The sequence below is a fragment of the Sapajus apella genome, unplaced genomic scaffold (assembly GCF_009761245.1).
Source record: "Sapajus apella isolate SASKATOON/1434 unplaced genomic scaffold, GSC_monkey_1.0 scaffold65, whole genome shotgun sequence".
Taxonomy (NCBI): Eukaryota; Metazoa; Chordata; class Mammalia; order Primates; family Cebidae; genus Sapajus; species Sapajus apella.
The window spans coordinates 11,480,056-11,502,418 of NW_022437005.1; the positions used below are offsets into that span (position 1 = coordinate 11,480,056).

The window sequence follows — 22,363 nt, forward strand, 5'->3', positions numbered from 1 at the left end:
CCCTTGAATTAAACCTTGGTGCACTGTGTCCCAGATCACTCTCAGAAAGGTCCTGTCCCCATCAAAGAGGTCTCTGTGGACATAAAGATAAGCTCCCTTAGTGTGGGTCACTGTGCTGCAATCTGAAGATGGGGCCTTTCTAAACTATGAAGTGCCAGGACCTCAGCGCCCAGGAGAATTCAACGGAGAGCAGGCAACCTGTATGAGAAGACCCCAAACACTCCCGCAGCAGCAGCCGCAGCCTGGGGCTGGAGGAAAGGTGGGTGCTGCTTTAAAACCAGTCCTTCCTAAGTCACACGGGTTCGTATCAGATTCTGGCTCTAGCATGCAGATTCCTGATCAAGCGTCCCAGCCTGAGTGACTTAGAGGCTGCCCGGGCACCCTCCTCTCAGGTGGGGCAGCTAGGTTGGGACTGCATGGCTCACCCACCCTGGATGCCCCGCAGGCCACACCAACCTTGCCCTCCGAGACAGTCAGTGTGTCACGCCTGGGTCAGCAGGGCTGTTCCCCCACAGCCTTCCGTGAGTTAGGATCCTCTCCCAGCTGCCCTGATGTTTTGATAAGGAGCATGCTCACTAGGGTAATTAACTTGGGGGTGAGCAGAAGAGTAAAGGGCAAGGGTCACCCACTAGGGACACTAGGAGGGGACACATTTCAGCTGATGCACATGTCCTCCCAGGCAAAGTTCCCCTGAGTACCATCCCACCCCTGAAATCACCACCCACCCACTCCCAGCCCCAGCAGCCAAGGGGCCACCCATGTCCTGCCCTTCTTCAAATCTGAAATGTGGCCTTCCTTCACGTGGCCCTGACCCGCAGCTGAAACAAACCCTCATCCTATGGGCATGCCTCTGGCTTTCATCCCACATGGCCCTCCCCATGCCCGGCAGACCAGTGGAGGAGAAGCGTGACTGCATTTTGCAAATGAGAAAACCAAGGGTGAGAGAGGTGGAGTGATGTCTCTAGGTCCACAGCCAGGGTCAGAGCGGGCAGGGCTTAGCCTCCCACCAGCACCGGACCTGGTCCCGGGCCCCTCCCCCGCCACGTCCTCAGCTGTCTGCCCTTCCTGCTTTCATCACACTTCCCCTTCCTCTGCCTCTCAAAACTCCACCCTCCCCAAAGCTTTCTACAGCCGTGAGGAGGGTTGTGACAGAACTTCCTGCTTCCCGGTTCCCCCAGGGACCAGCCACTTCTGTGACCTCTCTAGTGGCTGTGTTCAAAGACATCCAGGGCCAAGGACAGAAACAAGCGTCTCAGAGAGGTGGCCCCAGCCTCAGTCCCCGCCCCGCCACAGCTGAAGTGTGTGGCAGCTCCCTCTCCCTAGGGGAACAAGCAGGCCCCGTCCTGCACAGCCCTGCAGGCCTCCGCATCAGGGCAGCCTACACAGATTCTCAGCAAAGCCCCATTCCCATTCCAGCACGCCCAGGGAGAAAGCCTTCTCTCAGCCCCTGGGGACTCTGAGGCAGATGGGGGAGGCCTGACATTGATGTCCCCTCCGTTCCTCTGATCAGGGTTTCTCACTGTATGCAACCCCACCCAGTAAAAAGTGGAGGATGGAACAGCCACAGAAATCGCCCCCACTGGCGGGAGTTTCCACAGGGAACAGCTCCCGGACCACTGAGTGATGCCTGTGCTCCGCACATTCCTGGGGCCCAGTTCCGCTCCTCTGTTTTACGCACGCCTACCCGCGTGGGAACCCTGGGGTCATCAAATCCCTCCTTTTACAAATGAGGACGCGAAGGCCCAGAAGGATAGGTCTAAGGCCATAGAATAAGTCAGAGCTGACACCTGGTCCTCTGGCTTAAGACGCTCTCGTTTAAGCTCAAGTTCAACTCGCCCCACCCCCCACCCCCGCTGCAGAGACCCTCAGAGAAGAGATTCACTCATTCAGAGCCTCCCCAAGCACCCACAGCCTGGCACCCACAGCCTGGTCTCTCCTCTGTGTGGGGCACACCCCCTGGCTGAGAAGATCTGGGCCTGCACAGGGCCTCAGGCTGCTTCCTGCACTCAGGGTCCAACCCCAGCCTGGAAATTCCTGGCCCAGGCTCCAGGTGGGGAGAAGCACACCAGCTAGGCAGTCTCAAAGCCTCATTCACCTACCTGGGCCACCACCACCTCCCCAAAAGAGAGGAACTTACATTTCTCCACAGGGCCACCCCCCGCCCCCCGGGTCTCTAGAACCTGCCCATGTGAGCTACAGTGTGAAGGACAGTCTTCTAAAACAGGCACTGGCTGGGCACGGTGGCTCACGCCTGCAATCCCAGCACTTGGGAGGCCAAAGTGGGCAGATCACTCCAGCCCAGGAGTTCCAGACCAACCTGGGCAGCATAGCAAGACCCCATCTCCACAAAAAATAAAAAACGTAGCCAGGCTTGGTGGCACACACCTATAGTCCCAGCTACTAGGGAGACTGAGGCAGGAGAATCACTTGAGCCCAGGAGGTTGAAGCTACAGTGAGTTGTGACAGCACCACGACACTCCAACCTGGGTGACGTTTTTGAGGCCCTGTCTCAAAAACAAATAAATTAAAATAAAATAAAATGGGCACCTGCTGGAGAAGCGCAGGTAGACAGCCAGAAGGAGCCACTGCCTGCCCAGAGTGCTGTCTGGCCCCACAGCCTCGGGGCCACCAGCCCCACAGCCTACGGCAGGCACTGTTCTGCTCTGGACTTGCGGCTTGCTGCTTCTCCATGGGAGAAGGGCTGCCTCAGCTGGCTCTGGGCAGAGGAAGGCTGGGAATGGAGCTGGGACCGTGGTCCCAGGTGGCAGACTGCCCTGGGAGATGGGGGCAGACGTCCCAGGCTGAGCCCTTCACGTCCCAGTGGGAAGTGAGCACTGCACTCTTGAGGAAGCATGGCAAAACCTCGGCAGGAGAGGGGCTCCTCCTTCTCGAGCCCTGCAACCAGCCGGCAGCACAAGGCCCAACGTCACTGCCCAGTTATGATGCGGAAAACAGCTCTGGAACCTAGTGAGTAATCAATAGCAGCTACATCATCACGGCTATTCTTACTTACTACTGCATTCAGGCTGTCATCTCCCTGGGCTGACGTTACAGTCATCTACATCGCGATAATTACCCGGGGTGTACAGATGGGAAAGTACCACCCTGGGAGACTCTGGGGCTGCACAGCGTCACCGGCCAGCAGCAGGAGGGTACTGAACTAGAACTAGAATATGCCTCTTTCTGCTGACCCTGTACCCCCGAGGACCTGGAAGCTGGAATGGCAAATGCTCCACTTGCAGAGCAAAGGCCATGGGCACCCGTCCCAGGGCTGCATCTGCCTGTGCTGACCCAGCGTCACCTGTGCCTAAGGTCACAGTGGGGTGAGGGTCGGGAGGTTTCCCAGGGCTGCATCTGCCTGCGCTGACCCAGCGTGTCACCTGTGCCTAAGGTAACGGTGGGGGTGAGAGTTTCGAGGTTTCCCTCGCCAGGTCAGCTGGGATTGTAACACACAGACTTCCCGGCCACCTGCAAGCTTCCTGCATCGCTACCAGCATCCCAACATCTACCAGCCCCACAGGGTTTCTTTAAAGGGCACAAGCTGCAAGTCTGGACATTGATCTTCCAGCCAAGGAAGACTGCGACCATCCTGGACACCTTAGAGGCCACTGCACGAGGACCGTGGGCAGGAAAGCATTGTGTTCAGTGGCAGTGACGTGTCTGCCAGCAGGACAACAAGCACCAATGTCTGGGAACTTTCCTCAGAGAAGGGAAGAAGAAAACCTCACATCAGAAACCTCACATGACCAGGACAAGGAACTCACATCCCTCAGGCTGCAATTACAGGTAGCACTTTTCACTCAAACAGTAAATAGAAATAGTCACCTGGTACTGAGCCTGGCTGAGGTCTGCAAAAACATTTGGGATGACATCTGTTTATTTTTATTTTTGAGATGGATTCTGCCTCTTTCGCCCAGGTTGGAGTGCAGTGGCACAATCCCGGCTCACTGCAGTCTCCACCTCCAGGTTAAGGTGATCCTCCTGCCTCAGCTTCCCAAGTAGCTGGGACTACAGGCAGACACCGCCACACTCTGCTAATTTTTGTATTTTTAGTAGAGACGGGGTTTCACCATTTTGGCCAGGTTGGTCTCGAACTCCTGACCTCAAGTGAGCCACCCATCATGGTGTCCCAAAGTGCTGGGATGAGCCACCACGACTGGCCCTGTTTATTTTTATAGACGGAATACTAAGTATTTTGCCAGGGCCATTTCAGTTTCATGAACCTGACGCTGCTCTGAGCTTCCACAGGTTGGCTGCGGTCCTGAGGATTCTCACACGGTTTATGTTTAACCACACATCTCCACAGGGCTCCAGCCCTGCTCACGGACTGAACCGCTGTTTAGCAGGCACTCAGCATGCCCACAGGCAGCGTCCAGCCAAGGGGGCGTCGCACACAGCCCACCTGCCCCAGGGTCCAGGTACCCCTGAGAGACTGATGGAGGCGCTTGGGGAGTGCCATGGCGCTTGGGGGATAACTGGCGCTTGGGGGAGTGCCATGGCTGGGCCCTCTCTGCTGGACCTCCAGGTGTCCAGTTGGCTCCTTCCACCCCACCCCCTAAGAGAGGGTTTTCATTTTTTACTGAAGAGCAACTCCCCGGGCAGCAGCCTCAAGTTCCTTCTCAGAAGGAGGTTTGTTCGCAGGTGAATGGAGCTGGGCCCACCGTGGCGAGGAGCGGCTACAGCAGCCTGGGTTTTCAGAGCCCCCTGCACTCCAGTGCCAAGGGGCCACCTGGGGACCTGCCCAGTTGTCCAGCGGGGCCTGAGGCTCCCAGGCAGCAGAATACTGCTGTTCTGTGGGCCACACCGCGTCTGCAACCAGGGGCTAGACATAAGAAATAGATGTCATATAGGCTGTGAGTCTGGCCAGTGGGGGAGTCGGGTCAGCAAAGGAGCCGCGGCCAAGGCTGGTGGAGGCTGTGATGGGCCTGAGGGCTCCTGGGGGCCTGGGGGACGGACAAGCAGGACAGGCCCCCCAGGAGCTGCAGCAGATCCACGGGCATGACTCGTCCATGAGCCGTCATCCAAAAGTCAACATGAGCACAGTTTTAGCAAGTTTGGTGAATTTGGTCTGTGATAAAATTGGAGTTCAAGAAACAAACAGGAAACTACAAGTGCCTCGTCATCCCCCAAGTCACCCGAGTGGCAGGGCAGTGACCACTGCTCTCAGGCCGCCCAGTGCAGACCTGCCTGTCAGAATGCTCCTCCTCCACGTCCCCTCACTCCTGTTTCCCAGCCACATGCACCTCCTCACTGCTTCGGTACCCCTGCCCCAGATCTGCCCCTGTTTCCTCAGGGCTGTTCATCTTGGTCCACAGGACCTCAGCTGAAACGTCACCTCCTCCATGAGGCCTTCCTGACTATTCAGCTCACAGCGGCCACCCAGCCATGCTTTGCCGTGGGCCTGGGGATTGTTTGTTACTGCAACATACCCCAGCCCATACTGACATGAAGGCACCCAGTGAAGACCTGCTGAGTGACTGGACAAGAAGAACCTGGAGCTGCCTCCAGGAGAGTAATCACGCTTGATGATTGTGTGCAATGGGGACCTAGGAACTCACAGTTTAGGGGCACAGTGGGCCTGAGGCATCTCTATAAGGGTAAGGTGAGCCTCAGGCAAAGGGGGCTTGCATGGAGAACCGAGGTGCTGACCGACACAGCAGCCCCGACAGGAAGCGGACTGGGGAAGGCCAGGAGAGGCCAGCACAAACCCCCAATGCACACGGCATCTTCAGACGCACGCTTGGCACCTAGAAGCTGCTTAAGGAATCAAAGACTAAAAAGATCAGCTTAAAAACAAAAAGGTCTTCCAAAGACGATTTTATTTATTGTCCCACCCTCCGAAGGCTCTGAGAGTGTGGCCAGGCAGGCTGGACCGGCTTTTACTGTGTTTCATTCTGCTTGTGTTCACGTTTACTTTTCCTGGATAGGAGAGCATTTCCAAAGCCAAAATGCGCTCCCTGAGACTCAGACAGCCCCTCCCGGGCAGCCAGACTCAGCACACAGGCCCCAGCCAGGCGCCTCCCTCACACCTTGAACATTCGTGATGCTGGTTTCAGAAGACCCCGTTCCTTCAGTGAGAATCTAAAGACCCTAAGGGCCACCAAAGTGAACCAAAAGGCCAGGCCTCCATCCCAGCCAAGTAACCCTGCTCTGTCAATGGGCCCAGCACGGGCGTTTGGTAAGTTGTCCCCAAACAGAGGGGAAGGCCCAGGCTGCCACCAGGCGTGGAGGCCACGAGGGCTCACGGTACCTGTAGGTGATCCTCACTTCAGTCCCAGGCTCGTCGCGCTCCCAGATCAAAGCAACGCTCTCGGGGGACTTCTGAACATGCTGATCCAAGCAGTTGACTGTACAAAAAGAGGGTTTGCAGATGTTACACGTGGTGCTTTTGGAGTGAGAATTCGGCCAGGGTGGGGGGTTGGAAGGGGTCTAGTTTGCTATGGCTCTCTCTGCTCACACTGACTAGGACCCTGTCCTCATCAGTGATGACATTTCTACCTCTTTGCAAGGAGAAGGGTAAACAAACATGATCTCAGAGGTACAAGGTAATGTCCTGCAAATATTTTGAAGTGGTTGCTTCACACCAGTGGACCCAACCCTGGCTGTACATTGGCATCTCCTGTGCCATCCCCAGAGACCCTACCCAATGGGCCTTGGGCTTACAAAGCTCCCTGGTTGGTTCTGAAGTGCAGCCAGGGCCAGGCACTGCAGTCCGAGCTGCTGGAGAGAACACTCAGTGCAAACAGGTGGTTTCTGTCTCAGGGCGTGGCCCCTGCAGTTCCCAGGTGCCCAGTGCTGATCTGCCCCCAGGGTTAGAGGCGCAAGAAGGGACAAGGACCCAACTCCCCGACGTGTTCACCCAGTAAACCAGCGTTGTTCCAAGAAGTGGCTCGTGATGAGGAAATGTCCTCCTGGTTTTCCAGAAGTTCTGCTGCCCTCCCTCTCCATTACCCAAGCTTCCATCACATGGCAGAAAGAGGTCAGCTCTGTGCCGTACCCTAAGCCTGAGGATTAGCAGCAGGGGGTCCCTCCGATGGCAGACTGGTCACTACTCATTTGATTCCAGAGGTGAGTCCCTCCGGCAACCCTCAAGCCAGCTCTCCTCACTCACTGGCCCATCGGTGGGTCCCCAGGTATGCAGAGACTCAAGCCCCGTGAGTGGCTCTGGGGGCAGTCGCACCTGCCCACCTGATTGCTCAAGGTCACCCCTGTATCCTGTTTGTAAACTATACCTCAAAAAATGTAATAAATGAAGACAGATGTCTGGAAAAAATTACTAATACTGGTAGCAGACACAGGAAAGTTCTTTGAACTACTATTAATAGAAAAATGATAGAGAAGAAAAGCCCAAAAAATAGAAGAAAATAAAAACAAGAAGACAAATTAAGAAGAGGCTCAGTGGCAGACCCGAATTTACACAAGGAACCCGACATCTGTGTGTGTGTCTGTGTGCGTGCGTGTGTGTGTGTGTGTGTGTGGCCATGCTAACCTCTGTTCACTGTGGTCATGCAGGTGCAGCATTAACCCCATGTTTTTCTGGGTATTTTCTGGGTACTGTCTTAGGAGCAAAGAGACGGGGCATATAACTCTGGGATGGTTTCATTCAATCAGTCCTGGGCGCCAGTTCTGATCAAGGCACCATGCTAAGCACCAAGGGAAACGCCAGGGCAGATTCGCAGCCCCTGCTGTGGGTGCAGGAGACAGACGCAAACGTAAGAAACATGCAAAAGTGGCCAAGCACACAAGGTTGGCAGTGGCAGGCTCATAACACTTGTCCAAACAGGGCAATGGAGCTGAATTCACCCTGGGAAGGCAAACCCTAGGAAGTTAAGGACAGCCTGGGACTGAAACAGTAATTACTGCAAGAGATTCCACTAGGACCATGCCCCTACCACCAGCATCTCCCACTGCGGATGGGAACACCGAGGCCTGCTCAAGGTCACACAGGACAGAGCTGGGTTCAACGCAGGCAGGTTGGCTCCGCAGTCTGTCCCCCCACCCTCCAAAGTCACCCAGTAACAACAGCCCAGGTCTTCACCAGGCAGTGGGAAGAAGGGGAGCTTTGCAGTAGTGGGGGAAGAGGGGTACGAATCAGGCTTGGTCTTACAGACACGTAAGAACGGTGAGGCCAATTCAGGCAGACGAGAGGAACATGTAAACCCTGAAGGAGATAGAAAACCACGCGGCTGCCAGGGAGAAAATTCACCGCAGGTGCAGCAGGTATTAGCCAACTTGGCCCCTAAGCTGAGTCCGGCGTACAGATGTGCTGCCCCCCCTGACTGGGGTGTGCGGGTGTGTGTGCAGGGGTGCGTGTGTGTGCAAATCCAGTCCAAGATTTAAAAATCAAGAGCTTTCACATGAAAGCCATGAACTTCTGGCTTGTGAACAATCGGCAGAAGCCTGTCTCTCCACAGAGGTTCCTATGCCCCTCTGCCTGCGTGTCACCTCCAGCAACTCTGGACAGCAATGACAAGCCTAGGAATGCCTAGCTAAGGATCGACACTGGCTGCAATCCCCCCGGGAGCTGGTCACAAATGCAAACCTTCAGCCCTACCCAGACCTGCTGAGTCCTAACCAGCCTCATAAGAAGCCCAGGAGATGTGAACCCATGCTCACACCCGGGAAGCTCTGCCCGATACACTTGATCCACTCCGAATTTGATCCTCAACCCCCCGCGGAAGAGTGGCCTGCCCAGGTGTAGATGAGCAAATGCTTCCGCGTGGCCAAGTGACCTGCCCAAGGCCCCAGCCAGGACGAAGCAGGAGGAGACGGAACCACGCTGGACACTTCACCCTGGCATTCATGCCATCGCCTCACTTGCTCCCACAGCAACCAGGCACAAGGACACTCTTCTCAGAGAGAGTGACTGCCCAACTTCAAACAGGCCTGCAGAGCCTCCCAGCCCAGCAGGACATCCTGCACTGTTTTATACCAAGCAGGCAGACAGAGCTGAGGAAGGTGGAGAGGGTCAGGTCAGCCCCAGATAGACAGCACCCGGGTGCGGCTGGGTGGCCCATGAGATCAGCCTCGTGTCCCTGTCTTCCCAGGGCTGACAAGTGGCCTGAGTCCAGCAGATCAGAATAGAACCCCAAGTGCAGTGTCCCCCAGGTGCCCTCCCCACAGGCAGAAAGTGCTGAAAAAGTGGCCTCCAAGGCCCCAGTGACCTGCCTGTCCCTGCTGGTCAGGCCACATCTGGTGAACTCCCCTGCCTCGGGGCCTTTGTTCCGGCTCCTCCCTGCCTGGGGCTCCTCCCTGCCTGGGGCGCTGTGCTTTCCTCCGAGCCATGCTGCGGGTCGCAGCCCAAGGCGCTAACTCTCCCAAGCGCCTTGCTGTCCCAGACCCTGCACATCTCCCAACCCTGCCAGGGGCTTGCTGCCTGCTGCGCTCTCTTGGGCGAGGGCCAAGTGTCCTGCTCAGGTCTGGGTTTGGGTAGCCTAGTCCAGGGCACAGAGCTGAGGAATGGTTCACTTGCATCCTCGAGCCAGAGGGGCATATTGGGGTATAATGGCACCAGGTGGTCCCCCACGCCCAAGGGAGGGAGCAGACCCCTCTTCTTGTCTTTGTGCCTACATCCCTCAAGTAGAAGACGTTCTTTTTTTGGCCCAAATCAGCACTTCTCAACCTTGAGTGACATCAGAAGCCCCCAGAGGATGTGTTGGCTGCAGCCGCTGTGCCCTGCCCCTGCTCTGGGCATCTGTCTTTCTAATAAGATCCTAGTGGTGCAGCCGCTGCTGGTCCTGGGAGCTGACTCTCTGTGTGTGCACATGGACTTACATGCACATCCACTTTCTATGCAGATGCCAGATTTCCAAGGGTTTTCTTTTTCCTTTTGGGACTGGGGCAATTACATACATTTGCCAGCCTCATGAGCCACTGGCTGGCAGCCTGGAGTCACCACCAAAACTGAGGGTCTAACGTCCAGCCCCTGTCCAACCACTCACCAACCACAGACAATGCACATATCATTTAATGCAAGACCATTTCCTAATCCATGGAGTGAGTACAATGATCCCTGGTCTGGGTGGGACGGGAAAGATTCAGTGCCATGTGATTGTTTCTGGTTGTGAGTCAGATGGAGTCAGGGTGTCCCCTAGTAAGGTAAACAGAACAGCGCTCCCCCCACCAGACTGCTCTGGCCACCACAGCTGGTGCTCAGATCGCACGAGCACCTGGAGAAAGCTCCATGTGGGGCTTGCGGGGACAGTGGCCCTAACACCCCATGTGCACATGATTCTTAGCATATAGTTATGGTTCTGTTAGTGCTTCAATTTTGGGAATGAAAAGGAGGAAGGGAGGGGGAGGAAGGGGCAAGAAGGGGAGGAAGGACAGAAAAGAAGAAGGAAGCGGGAAAAGGAGGGAGGAAGAAAAGAAAGTTAAAAAAAATTCTGCCCAAAGAACTGGGCAGTGGGACAAGAAAATTCCATTTCTCAGTATTTCCAAGAAGAGTTGGGCAAGGATCTATGGCAATTTAAGGTGTAGCTGAAACTCCACCTCCTATTTCCAGCCTTTCCCAAGTTTCCCAGCACATGATGACCTGTCCCTGCCCTCTCAGTGGCCCACACCATCTCACACTGCCCCATGTTGCCCAACGGTCCCCACTACAGGACACAATGCCACTCCCCAAGGGCAGGGACTGTGTCCCTAAGATTCCTTTATCATGGGGATCGGGCTTGGGAATTACATCACAACTCCCTTCCCACCCCAGTGTGGACTTATTCATTTACTGACTTATGGTTCATGTCCTCGTTAGAATGTGGACTCTGTGGTATTGAGCATTTTCTGGATTATTCATTGTGATACATTAATTGGAGCCTTTATTTCCACATCTGTGCAATAGGCCCACTTCACATTGGTGCCGTGAGGATGAGACAGCCATGCAGAGCAGAGGGCCGGCCAGCCAGGGCGCTCCATCCCGCTCACAGATGCCCAGGGCCCCGTCCCGGGGCCTAACACAGTTGCAGGCAGTCAGCCAAGGCCTGTGGCCAGGGCAGGGATTTGGTGTTTTGTTGTAAATGGCACTATGAGAGTGTTGGCATTATAAACCTGACACACGCCGGGCGCGGTGGCTCACGCCTGTAATCCCAGCACTTTGCGAGGCTGAGGCGGGTGGATCACAAGGTAAAGAGATCGAGACCATCCTGGTCAACACCGTGAAACCCCGTCTCTACTAAAACTACAAAAAATTAGCTGGGCATGGTGGCGCGTGCCTGTAATCCCAGCTACTCAGGAGGCTGAGGCAGGAGAATTGCCTGAACCCAGGAGGCGGAGGTTGCGGTGAGCCGAGATTGCGCCATTGCACTCCAGCCTGGGTAACAAGAGCGAAACTCCGTCTCAAAAAAATAAATAAAAATAAAAAAATAAACCTGACACACACGTAGGAATTTTCAAGAACTCTTGTTAGTTGTTTAAATACATCCCTTACATGCACACACCCCAACTGAAAGTGAACCCAGCATATGGAAATTCAATTTGAATAGGGAGTTACCATGTTACTATTCACAAAAGGATTCACGATGGGTTTTTTTTCCTTTTTTTTTTTTTTTCTGAGGCAGGGTCTCACTGCATTGCCCAGGCTGAAGTGCAGCGGAGTGATCTCAGCTCACTGCAACCTCCACCTCCTGGGATCAAGAACTCCTTCCACCTCAGCCTTCCAAGTAACTGGGACTACAGGTATGCACCACCATGCCTAGCTAATTTTTGGTTTTGTTTTTAAGAGATGAGGGTCTCACTGTGTTGCCCAGGCTGGTCTCAAACTCCTGGGCTTAAGCAATCCGCCCACCTCAGCCTCCTAAAATACTGGAATTACAGGCCTGCGCCACAGCGCCTGGCACACAATGGACTTTCTTTTAATAGCAATCCTCCCTGGCACGATTTGAGTTATTACATCACTCACAAAAATTGTTTTGGACAATTTTCCCAAAGTATCTGTTATTTAAAGTAAGTCATGCCCCTGACAGCTAGGAAGGACTTGGGTTCCTCAGGAGGATCCTCCTCCTAAGATTAGGGGTTCCATTTTCATGCAGAGTTCCCTGGAAAACCTTAGAAAAGTTACTCTAATCACTGGAATCACTGGGAGGGAAGTGAAGCATGGGCGTGTGGCGTCCTGCCACTGTCAGGGTCCTGCCTTCTGAACTACTGGAGGCATGCCACCAAGAGGAAAGAGCTACGGCAAAGGGGCTTCTAATCCTGCAATTTAGCTCCAAAAAGCATCCAAAAAATCTCCCAGTGCTCAATGCTTGGTTACAAAGAGGCTTTTCTGCATTCTTGCTTAAGAGTACACACACTGAAAAACATCACTTTAAAATTGAGGGTTTAAAAAATAGAGCTTAGTTGTGCATTTTGAAAGCAACACATGTCATTACCCTCTGGTTCTGCATTTACAACTTCCTGACATCTTGAGTTGTTATGCCACAGGGCAAAAACAGCTGTTGAGCCCTACAAAGGACAGAGCCAAATTCACAGTCGGAAAAGAATCCCTTTTAGAACCCCGTTCTCCAAAGAACCTTCTGCAAGGCAGTTTTACACAATAGAAGCAAGTGACTGAAGGGTGCAGAGTTTTCTGGGTTTATGGTGGACCTCAGACACCATAAACCCGCCTGGCTATGAGACCTGCGGGATGGGCAGGATACTGTGGTGTTTTGAAAGCCACCTCAGCCACCTGCATGCCCTCTGAAGTCTATTCCCCATCTATCTCAGGCCAATTAGATGCGAGCTCAGTTCTCTCAGCAACACTGCTGAAGGCCAAGAACAAGGTCACAGCCTCCCCACATGCTTCATTAATAAATAACAAATGCCCAGTGATGGGGGATGTAATGTGTTAAGAAAATGCTGAGTGCCTTACAAACTTTTTCTCATTTGACTCTAACAGCCCTGGGATGGGTGTGCTGATACTCCCATGGATAACGAAACAGGTGCAAACCGTCAGGTCCCCTTCCCCAGGTCAGAAGATGCCTGATAACATCTGTGCTGATCTCTTGGACCTGTGGTTGCAGGACATTGCCTGGGCCCAGCCACCATGCTGTGAGAAGCCCCAGGAGGTGTTTTGGGCCACAATTCTGGCTGAAGCCAGCCTGCAAGTTGTCCCAAGCCAGGCTCCAGACTTAGGAGTGAGAAACAGGCAGACGACTCCAAGCTCAGACATTGGGGAGCAGAGGCAACTGTTAAATAAAATGTGTAGGAGCCCACCGATTTGGACTGAGCTGCACCAGGCCCAACAGGTCACGCAAAAATGGAGTCACTCTTGTTAAAGTGCCGTGTCACCAAATGGAAACTAACTTGTTTATCTGGCCTTCTAAGAACTAAGGAGAGCATGAGGTAGCTAAATCTCCAAATAAGCTGACGTGTTAAGCGAGCTCTTTCCGCTTTTACCTTTACAGCGAAAGTAGCTTTGAAATGACCATTCTTTTTTTCTCCATGTCTGCATTCTTCAGCCCTTTCTGTCTATAAAACCATCCTCCTCTGTTCAGCTTATCAAATGCTCGTTCTGTTTTATGGAATGGGGTGTTGCCCAATTTTGTAGTCACAAATAAAGTCAATTAAGATCTTTAAACTAAATTTGTCATAATTTTGTCCTTTGACATAAGTCATCCCCATCAGGCCCTGTCCAAAGTCCTGACCCACAGACTCATCAAGGAATAAAATGGTTGCTTTCTTGTGCCACTAAGCCTGGGGTGGTTTGAGGTACATCAGTAGTAACCCCAAGTTTATTAGCTTCAGAAATAGCCACACAATTATAGGTAGTGCCTTGCAGTTATTTTTCAAAGAAATTGAAAGGAACTTTGGACTCCCCCAGGCCCCACACTGTATATTACTTTGCTGGTTTAACTAAAACAAGTCACTTACTAGATAAGTGTTTTCTTTCATATTGAGTCAGCAGCAAGTGCTCTTGAACCTAGTGGGGAAAAAAGACACCAAACCCTTTGGTTTGCAGAGTTGTGCAGTGTGCCCTTGAAAGGGACTCAAGCAGCTGGCCCAAGGACACAGGTGGAAAGTGGCCTGCTCTGGACTTGTGAGGCCAAGGTCATGGGGAACAGCCACAGTTGGCTTCACGAATACCAGTGGTTCTCAACGCGTGGCCCTCAGACCGGCAGCATCACCATTACCTGAGAACTTTGGAGAAACACACATTTTGGGGCCCATCCTGGACATCTGAGAACCAGACAGAATTCCATTATACATTGCCCTGGTTTTACAAATGAGGAAACACACAAAGCGCGGTAAAGGGAAAGCAAGAGGTCAACCCGAGTCGTGATTCTAAAGACACCTGGAGACACCAAACTGTGTTGTGCCATCCATGGCCCGTTGTTTGCTTGCTGTTTGTTTAATAAGGCCATGGCCAGGACACTAATCCCAATTCTGTTTTAGAAGTGCCATCATCTGTCCTGGTTTGAGGTGTACAGGCCAGTGGTTCTCAAGCCCGATGTCCTCTGGAGCAAGTGCCTGGAAGCCGGTGGTTCCCAAGCCCGATGTCCTCTGGAGCACTGGAGGGCTTGTTAAACACAGGTATCAGGTCCCACTCCAGGGTTTCTGATTCCACATGTCCAGGATGGGCCCCAGAATTTGTGTTTCTCAAAAGTTCTCAGGTAATGCTGATGCTGCTGGTCTGAGGACCATGTGATGAGAACCACTGGTATTTTTGAAGGGGTGAAGAAAACTTCAAGAGTGACATTCCTTTGGAACAAGCCATCCGACTTTATCACACATGGCAGACAGACAGGCCAAAGCATTCTCACCCACCCCACAACTTTCTAGGAACTCCCAGGGGAGTTGTGGCCTGACCTGGCCCTTTTTCATACTGTCCCCTCTATGGTTTGCAGATACCGGCAAAGGAAAGAGATATCGCTGACCCATGAACAGGTGGGCACGCACATCCCGGAGAGATAGCTGCTGAAGGGCTGTTTTTCAAGTTTTCTGAAGGTCAATTTCTGGCGAAGGTAGCCATGAATGCCATATTATCAGAAGAAATAAGTGAAGGAAAGGAGGCAGAAGAATGCTTGCTGACCACACCCTGATCCTCACGGAGTGGGGTTCAGAAGGTCCTTGCTGTTGGCCCCAGGAGGTCTGCCCCACTGTCTTATCTGAGTGAGCCTGAAACTGTGCACAGGCCAACTGTGGCTGCTCCCCATGACCTTGGCCTCACAAGTGCAGAGCAGGTCACTTTCCACCTGTGTCCTTGGGCCAGCTGCTCAAGGGCTGCACAACTCTGCAAACCAAAGGGTTTGGTTTGTTGTTGTTGTTGTTCCCACTAGTTCAAGTGCACTTGCTGCTGACTCAATATTAAACACTTATCTAGTAAGTGACTCATTTTAATTTAACCAGCAAAGTAATATACAGTATGGGGGAGGGGGGGCCAAAGTTCCTTTCAATTTCTTTGAAAAAAAACTGCAAGACACTACCTATAATTGTATGGCTAGTTCTGAAGTTAGTCCCTTGAGGCACTCAGCCTAGCCTCTGAGCATCACTGCCCCATGCTCACACTGTGGAGACGGAGGCGTAGAGGGGCAGAACAACACACAAGTGACTGAGGGGTTGGAGAGCCGCCACCTGGAGAACGCGGCCCTGGGTGGGAGGTGACCCTGCCATAAGGACCCTCAGGTCCTTTCTTATGCACTCCCAAATCCAGCAAGCTGGTTACCCCCATCCTTCAGGCCTTTGATCAAAGGTGGCTGCCAGCCCCTTCTCGCAGGCCCCACACCCAGGCTTGCCCTGCACCTGGGGCCGCCCTGCACTTGGCACCCACCCTGCATAGCCAGCCCTGCCTGCAGCTCCGGGCCTTCCCCTGGCTGCTCAATCAGCCCCTTAGGTGGGAGAGAGGGTGCAGTGTACTCCTCCCAGCCCCAAATCTTAGCAGAGCAGTAGTGGCCTCTGCTCAGCAAGTTCCAGACAACCGACCACCAGCGGCTGCTGGGGCCGGTTTCCCGGGATCGCAGGCTCCAAGGGTCCAAAGCAAACCCTGGGCCGCTGGGGTGCAGTCCTCTGAGGCCAAGAACGAGAGCCGGGAGGTCGCTGTTCCTTCCTCCCCGCCCACAGGCCCGAGGCCCGCAGGGAGGACATAACCGGTTCCAGCTGCCACGCCGGTTTCCTCCTCCCCAGGTCGCCCGCCACAGCTCTGTTTGTTTACGTGGGCAGGGCTTGGCCGCAGACAGATCCCCGGGCACCGCAGCCCGCAGTGACAACCGTCGCGGCTTAGTATTTACCTCCACCCCGGTACAAAAACGAGAAAGTCCCGACTCCGGGGCGCTGGAGTGTAGCCCGCGGCTCCCCGCCGGCTCTTGCTCCAGGGCGCTGTGCAACCAGTAACGCAACTCTGGAGACTGCAGAGCGAGGAGCCGCCCGGGGCAAGGCCAGCAGCCCGGGAGTCCCGTGCGGACACCGGGTTCCTGCGGGCGCCGGCCTAAGCTGGGCACGTGGATCGGGGCCCAATGGGATGAGGGACGGGGTGACGTGGAGCCACAGCTTAGAGCGGGCGGAATACCGGAGGAGGGGACCCTGAAGGGCTTCGATCCGCGCCGCCCGGGGACGGCTACCGCTGGCCAGAGGCTCCGAGTCCCCTCGGGACGCAAGAGTTGGGGGCGTCCTGGGTCCCCCGAAGCCCACTCACCAGACACATTCAACTGGCCTCCCAGGAACCAGCCGATCTTGCCACTGCTGAAGTCGCAGTCCCAGACGGTGTGGTAGGGGGTGTCCCACACGAGCGTGTCCCGCGCCAGCGGCCCCCAGAAGGCGGCCGGCTCCTGAGCTGCCAGCACGCTCAGCGCCTGGTACGAGCCCGGCTGCGCTGCGGCGGCCGCGGCGGGGGCCCTGCCCGGGGGTCCTGAGGCCGCCCTGCGCGGCGCGCTCACCCCGCACGGCGGCGGCACTGGCTGCCCCAAGCGCCCTCGCAGGCTACCCAGCAGCCGACCGACGCCGCGGCCCAAGCTATGCACCGCCATCTAGCCCGACTTCCAGAATTCTCTGTGCGCCCAGAGTGGGTGCCTCAAGCCTGGGGCGCCCCTTGGAGTCTCCGCTGGCCCCGCCCCTGCTCCGCCCTTCGGCCACCACCCACTCCTCCCCGGCCCGTTCCCGGAGCCAGCCCCGGTCCCACCCCTTCTTCTCCGGCCCAGGAGAAGGGGGGCCGCTAAGGAGGAGGATAGCAGCGTGGGGCGGAGCGGGGTCCCAGTTCCTGGCCCAGCCGCTGCGCTCCCGCTGGTCTGCGGTCCCACCCGGACGCTCCTCGCGTCGGCCTGTTTTGGTTTCAGTTTGCGCGCCCTCCTGCAAGCCCCGACAGCTTCGCGGAGCTGCCAGAGCCACGTGCGGCCCAGGACGCAGCCTCCTGGCACAGGGGCAGAGGGGCTGGGGGACCCTCTGGCAGCGGAAGGAGCCGGGAGGGATCCGGCACCGACGTAAAGGGGCTGGGGCAGCTAAGCGCACTGGTGGATTCCAAGACAATGGGTCGGTCAGTTCCGAATCTCAGAGGCTGAAGCCAAGGTTTTCATGCCTTTGTGAGCCCCTGAGAATGAACCTCTCCCTTGGCCTCTCAGCGGCACAAGAAGGGGGCTGGCGGGAAGCCCAGAAGCCAGGAGGATGCGCAGGCCTGAGTCCGTGGTCCGGGGTCCCTTGGGCTGGTGATAAGGTGCGACGACGCCTTTCTCCAGTTGCTCCCGCATCTATGGCCTGAGTTCAAACTCTGGCATTTCTACCTGTGTGACCTTGACCAAGTTCCCTAACTTCTCGGTGCCTCATTTTCCTTTTGGGGACAACGGAAGTAATGCCTCCCTGGGGTGTGGGGACGGCAGCGGGGGAGCTGCAGTAAGAAACACATTAGACAATGTCTGTCAAAAGTCTGCCCTTGCGTGGCCCCAGAGCAAGCTCAGTAGTGGGGTGATGTTTTTGCAGCTGTGGAGTCAGGAAGGACTGAAGGAAATGCACCAGTTCTTAAATACATCGACACCCAAGAAGTAAATGCGTAACAAAGGGGTAAACACAGGGAAAGAGAGGTTTTGGAAAACTGGTTCGTTGAGCTCTTTGTGATGGCAGAGGTTCTTTCCCTTGAGCTGCAGGGCTTGCAGAGAGGAGGGGCCTGCGGTCGGAGGATCCTCTGCGTGGGCCAGCCACCAGCCCCTGCCGGCGGAATGCTGTTTGTCTGCCAGGGAAGACAGGAGTGTACCAAGGGCTGGAGAATCGGTGACATGTACTAGCATAACACATGCCTTGCACAGTGCTAGCACTTGACCTGCATTTTCTCCTTTGTTTATTTATGATACTTTTTTAGAGATGGGGTCTGTAGCCCAGGCTGGAGTGCAGTGGTTCCCATCACAGCTCACTACAGTCTGGAACTCCTGGGCTCAAGCAATCCTCCTGACCCAGCCTCCAGAGTAGCTGGGACTACAGGCGTGTGTCACGGCACCCGGCTAGTCTACTTAATTTAAAAGTTATCTAATGCTGTCCACTCCCACCGACTGTCAAACTCCAGGTGGAACGAATGAGGAAACTGAGCCCAAACAAATAAGGACTTACTAAAAAGCATTCGGTTGGCTAAGGGAAGAGCAAGACTGGCACCCAGTGCCCCGGGGGGGAGCTCATTGGCCTAAGTTCCCATTTTGATACAATATTAAAGTCACCCAGTACAGGGCACTGAGAGGTACAGGTCAATAAAACTGTAAATTGAGAAGGCTCTTAACTGTGTCAGGGAGTCCCAAAGACAACCACCAACTCTTCCTTCCCACACCTGCACATGATGGCATGCTGCTCTGTCCAGAGGAGGACCCTGGCCAGCCGTATTGCTTTCGCCAGCACAACCTGGTGGGAGGGTTGCTCTGACAGCTTCATGTCAAGGCCCAGAGAGTCCCTGCAGCCCCATCTTGTCCTCTCATAGAACCCAGCTGCAAGCTGTGAGGAAGCGGGGCTGGCCTTCCAGAGGAAAGGACCCAGGGAGAGGATGAAGCCGCCCCCCCGCACTGCCAGGACCAACTCCCAGACAGGAATGAGGCCACCGTGGAGGCTCCCGCCCCAGCCAAGGCAGCCTCATGAGTGACCCCAGATAACTCCCGGATGCAAAGGAACCTCTCAGTCCATTCACAGAATTGGGAGAAGGAAAACATTGTTGTTTTAAGCCACTGAGTTGTGAAGGGTTTGTAACTCGGCAGTAGGTAAATGATACAACAACTGAGGCTGGAAAACGCATGGTTCTTTCACTCACTGACCTCTGCCTCTCAGTACTGGGTGCCTTTCCTCTCTCTGCCCTCCAAGTGTTGAAGTTCCCAGGAGCTCAGCCCTCAAATCTGCCTTTCTCCCCTGCCCACTAGGAAACACAGCCGGCTCTCTAGTCTCTGACTTTCACATTGGCACCTCCCCGCTGGACCTTTCCTCCTAATCTCAGTCCTGTATTCAAACGTCTTATTCACATCTGAAATACACCAAGTCCTGGGATTCTTCCCCTGACATGGATCTTCCGTGTCAGTGAATGGAAATGGCATTTTCCTGTTGTTTGGGCGTATAGCCTTGTCATCTTAGATTCCTCACCCTCACACTCCGCATACAGCCTGTCAGCAAATCCTGTGGCTCACCTTCAGAACACCTGCAGCACTGACCTCTTTCCCCATCACCATCCCCTCCCGTCACCATGCCAACCACACCCATCTTTTTTTAGGATTATTCAGTAGGCTCCAAGTTGCTTTCACCCTTGTCCCTGACAGCCTAACCAGCAGCCAGTGCAATTCCTTTAAAATAGAAGTCAGAGGAACTTGCTCTGCAACTTAGAACAATCCAAAGGCTCCTGACTCCTCAAAGCAAAGGCGGCATCCTTCCCTGGCTCACGGGCCACAGCCTCACTACTCAACCTGTGGCCCACGGGCCAGGAGAATCACTTGGGGACTTTGTAGAAATTCAGAATTCCAGGCTCTGTCTCAGACCTGCTGCCTCAGCATCTGCATCTTAAGCCCGGGGTGAGCTGGGTGCACATCCAAGTTAGAGAAACGCTGTCCTCCCTGATCCAGCGGCCCCTCCTCCTCCACTCTCCCTCACTCACTGGGGCTCCAGCACACAGGCCTGCTCCTGTCCTTCCCACCACAAGATGTGTTCCCACCTTGGGACCAACACATGCTGTCCCTTCTGGCTGGAATGCTCCTCTCAGATGTCCACAGAGACTCCCCCTCGCCTCCCTCAGGTGTCTTCAAACATCCCTTCACCCAAGAGGCCTTCCCTGTCACCTACACAAAGTCATACGTCCACCCTCATTCCCTAGTCCCAACTCCTGACTTAATTTTTTCCCATGGTTCTTACTTATTAGTTCTGCGTCTATCTTCCCTGTCAGGGGAAGGAGGGAGCTCTGTGACAGAAGAGACAGCAGCTACGCTGCTTGTGACAGCTTTAGGGACGGAGCCCACCAACACTGCCTTCGCCACTTGCCCTCATAGCTCCTGCCACACCCGTTACTCCAAAGTTGCAGTGCTCAGATGCTCAAGAAACAGTCTTGGCTGATAACAGATCCCCACTATGCTCTGTGCACTCAGTGGTCTCCAAAGAGCCGGTAAAGTCCTCCCTTCCACTTCTTTCCTCCATCACTCCCTCTTCCTGTTCTCTTCATTCGTCTCTGTGACCACACACACTTCTTTTCACTGATACTTGTGACAGGCTGGGCCTGGCCCCGGCAGCCACCTGCAGAGAGTGCACGCTGCTGGCTCCTTCTTCCCACTACCTTCATTTCTAAGATCTTCTACTATTGCAATGAAAAAAGTTCACAGAAGTAACTCCATTTTGAAATAAATACCACCAGCTCCTTCTGGTTAGATAAGAAGAAGTGATCATTTCAGAACCAAACATTTCAGAACCAACTAGGTGGTGTAGAACTACACTTCCTGTTGCTGGAGTTGCCTGGAGGTACTTAAGAGCTGTAAGTCTCTGAAATTGCAGGGACATCTTGGGGTCACTCCGAGGGCAAAGCGCTGAGAACTTTGAGCTGTGGCCACCATCTTGCCTCCTGTGTGGATCAAAAGTGGCTTCCTCCTTCGTGGAGCCCCTGAGTGTACAGACAGCACTGGACAGGGAGCCAGGAGAGAGGCCTAGAACCCCTCCTGGCTTCTGCCCTCAGTTCTGCCTCCAACCTGCCATGTGGCAAGCCCCCTGACATCTCTAGGCCTCAGTTTTCTCATCTGGAAAATGAACCAATGTGATCCAAAGTCTGAATCCTTGAGCTCTAAAATTCCAAGAGGTGTATGAGTCCCAATAAGGACATGCCAAACTTAGTAGCCAGAGGTTCTTCTCCTTTCCCAAAATGACAGCCCCTGCCAGTGTGGGGCCCTCCACAGATTTACCTAAGGACCACCGGACTCTGGAGATCTGCTGCCCTCCTTCCTTTGGTTCAGTGCCTTCTTTTGCTCACAACTTCCCCACCCCCATCAAGGGGAGCTGTCACTCTGGGCAAGGAACAGCCGCTGTTTCTCATACTGCTTTAGGGCTGGAGCAGAGACATAGCCACCCAAGCTCATGTCTGGGGGATATAGTCAGGAACATCCTTTGTGGTTTTCATGTTAGCTCAGCTAGAATTAACTTTATCCTGGACTTAAGTGCGAGCAGACATTGAGATTTTGGTAGATTTCCAGTCCAGTAGCTTCTGAGCTCTGGCTGGGAAGGTTTGGATTTTGACTTGCATAAAACTAAAAATTTAGAGGTGAAGCTAGGAAAGGTACCCTCAGCTAGAACTCGATGTTTGCTTTGGTTTGAATTTGAGTGACAACTAGAGTATGGAGCTCAGAGGAGGAGGGACAAAAAGGATGGAGTGCCCAAGTTCAACACTGTGCTCGGGGAAACAGAATCCCACACCCAGGCAGAGACGTCAGCAGCGACAGGGTTCCCACTGCACCTGAAAGACCAGGGGCCACCTGCCCTCATGGCTTTGTCCTGTGGTTTCATCATCCAGCAGAAGCCTGAATCAGCCCCCCCACACACGCAGGGCCAGGGGTCCCAATGTCCACTGGTGGCCCACCCAGTCCCCTGAGGGTCTTGGAGCCCGATGCACTGCTTGAGCGGTCAAGCAGGTATTGCTCAGGTGCTTGTTCTGCAGCAATCACCTGGTCTCTTGGCTCCTGCATAATAAGAGGCTACAAGAGGGAGAGGGAAGCCAGGGAGCAGCCTTTGAATCTCAGCTGGCTGCCCCTTTGCTCTGTCCTGAGGAGGCAAAAGCCACTGAAACTGCCATCGCGTCTCTGCCTGTGGCCTCAGGAACTTCTTGGGCTTCCCAGCCTCTCAGCTCAAACTCAAGTGTGAGGGTTTATGACCCAAGCACAGCTTTGAGCAGAGACCACAGGCAGGAGAGGAATTAGTCTGCAAAGGTGCTGATCACCAGGGCTGGACATGGCTTTCTCTGGGACCAGTTTTTGTGGGTCCC

At 54.4% G+C, this 22,363-nt stretch overlaps 1 protein-coding gene across 1 annotated transcript in view; it reads right to left on the reverse strand.

Moving 5' to 3' along the window:
• Positions 1-17,052, reverse strand: part of ACSS1 (acyl-CoA synthetase short chain family member 1) — a 49,024-nt gene extending 31,972 nt beyond the window's left edge. The window contains exons 1-2 of the mRNA XM_032248171.1: positions 16,601-17,052; positions 6,251-6,347 (exon numbers count right to left, since the gene is read on the reverse strand). Coding sequence (XP_032104062.1) covers positions 6,251-6,347; positions 16,601-16,931 — 428 coding nt within the window. The 5' untranslated portion in view covers positions 16,932-17,052. The remainder of the gene's footprint in view (positions 1-6,250; positions 6,348-16,600) is intronic.
• Positions 17,053-22,363: the final 5,311 nt, after the last annotated feature.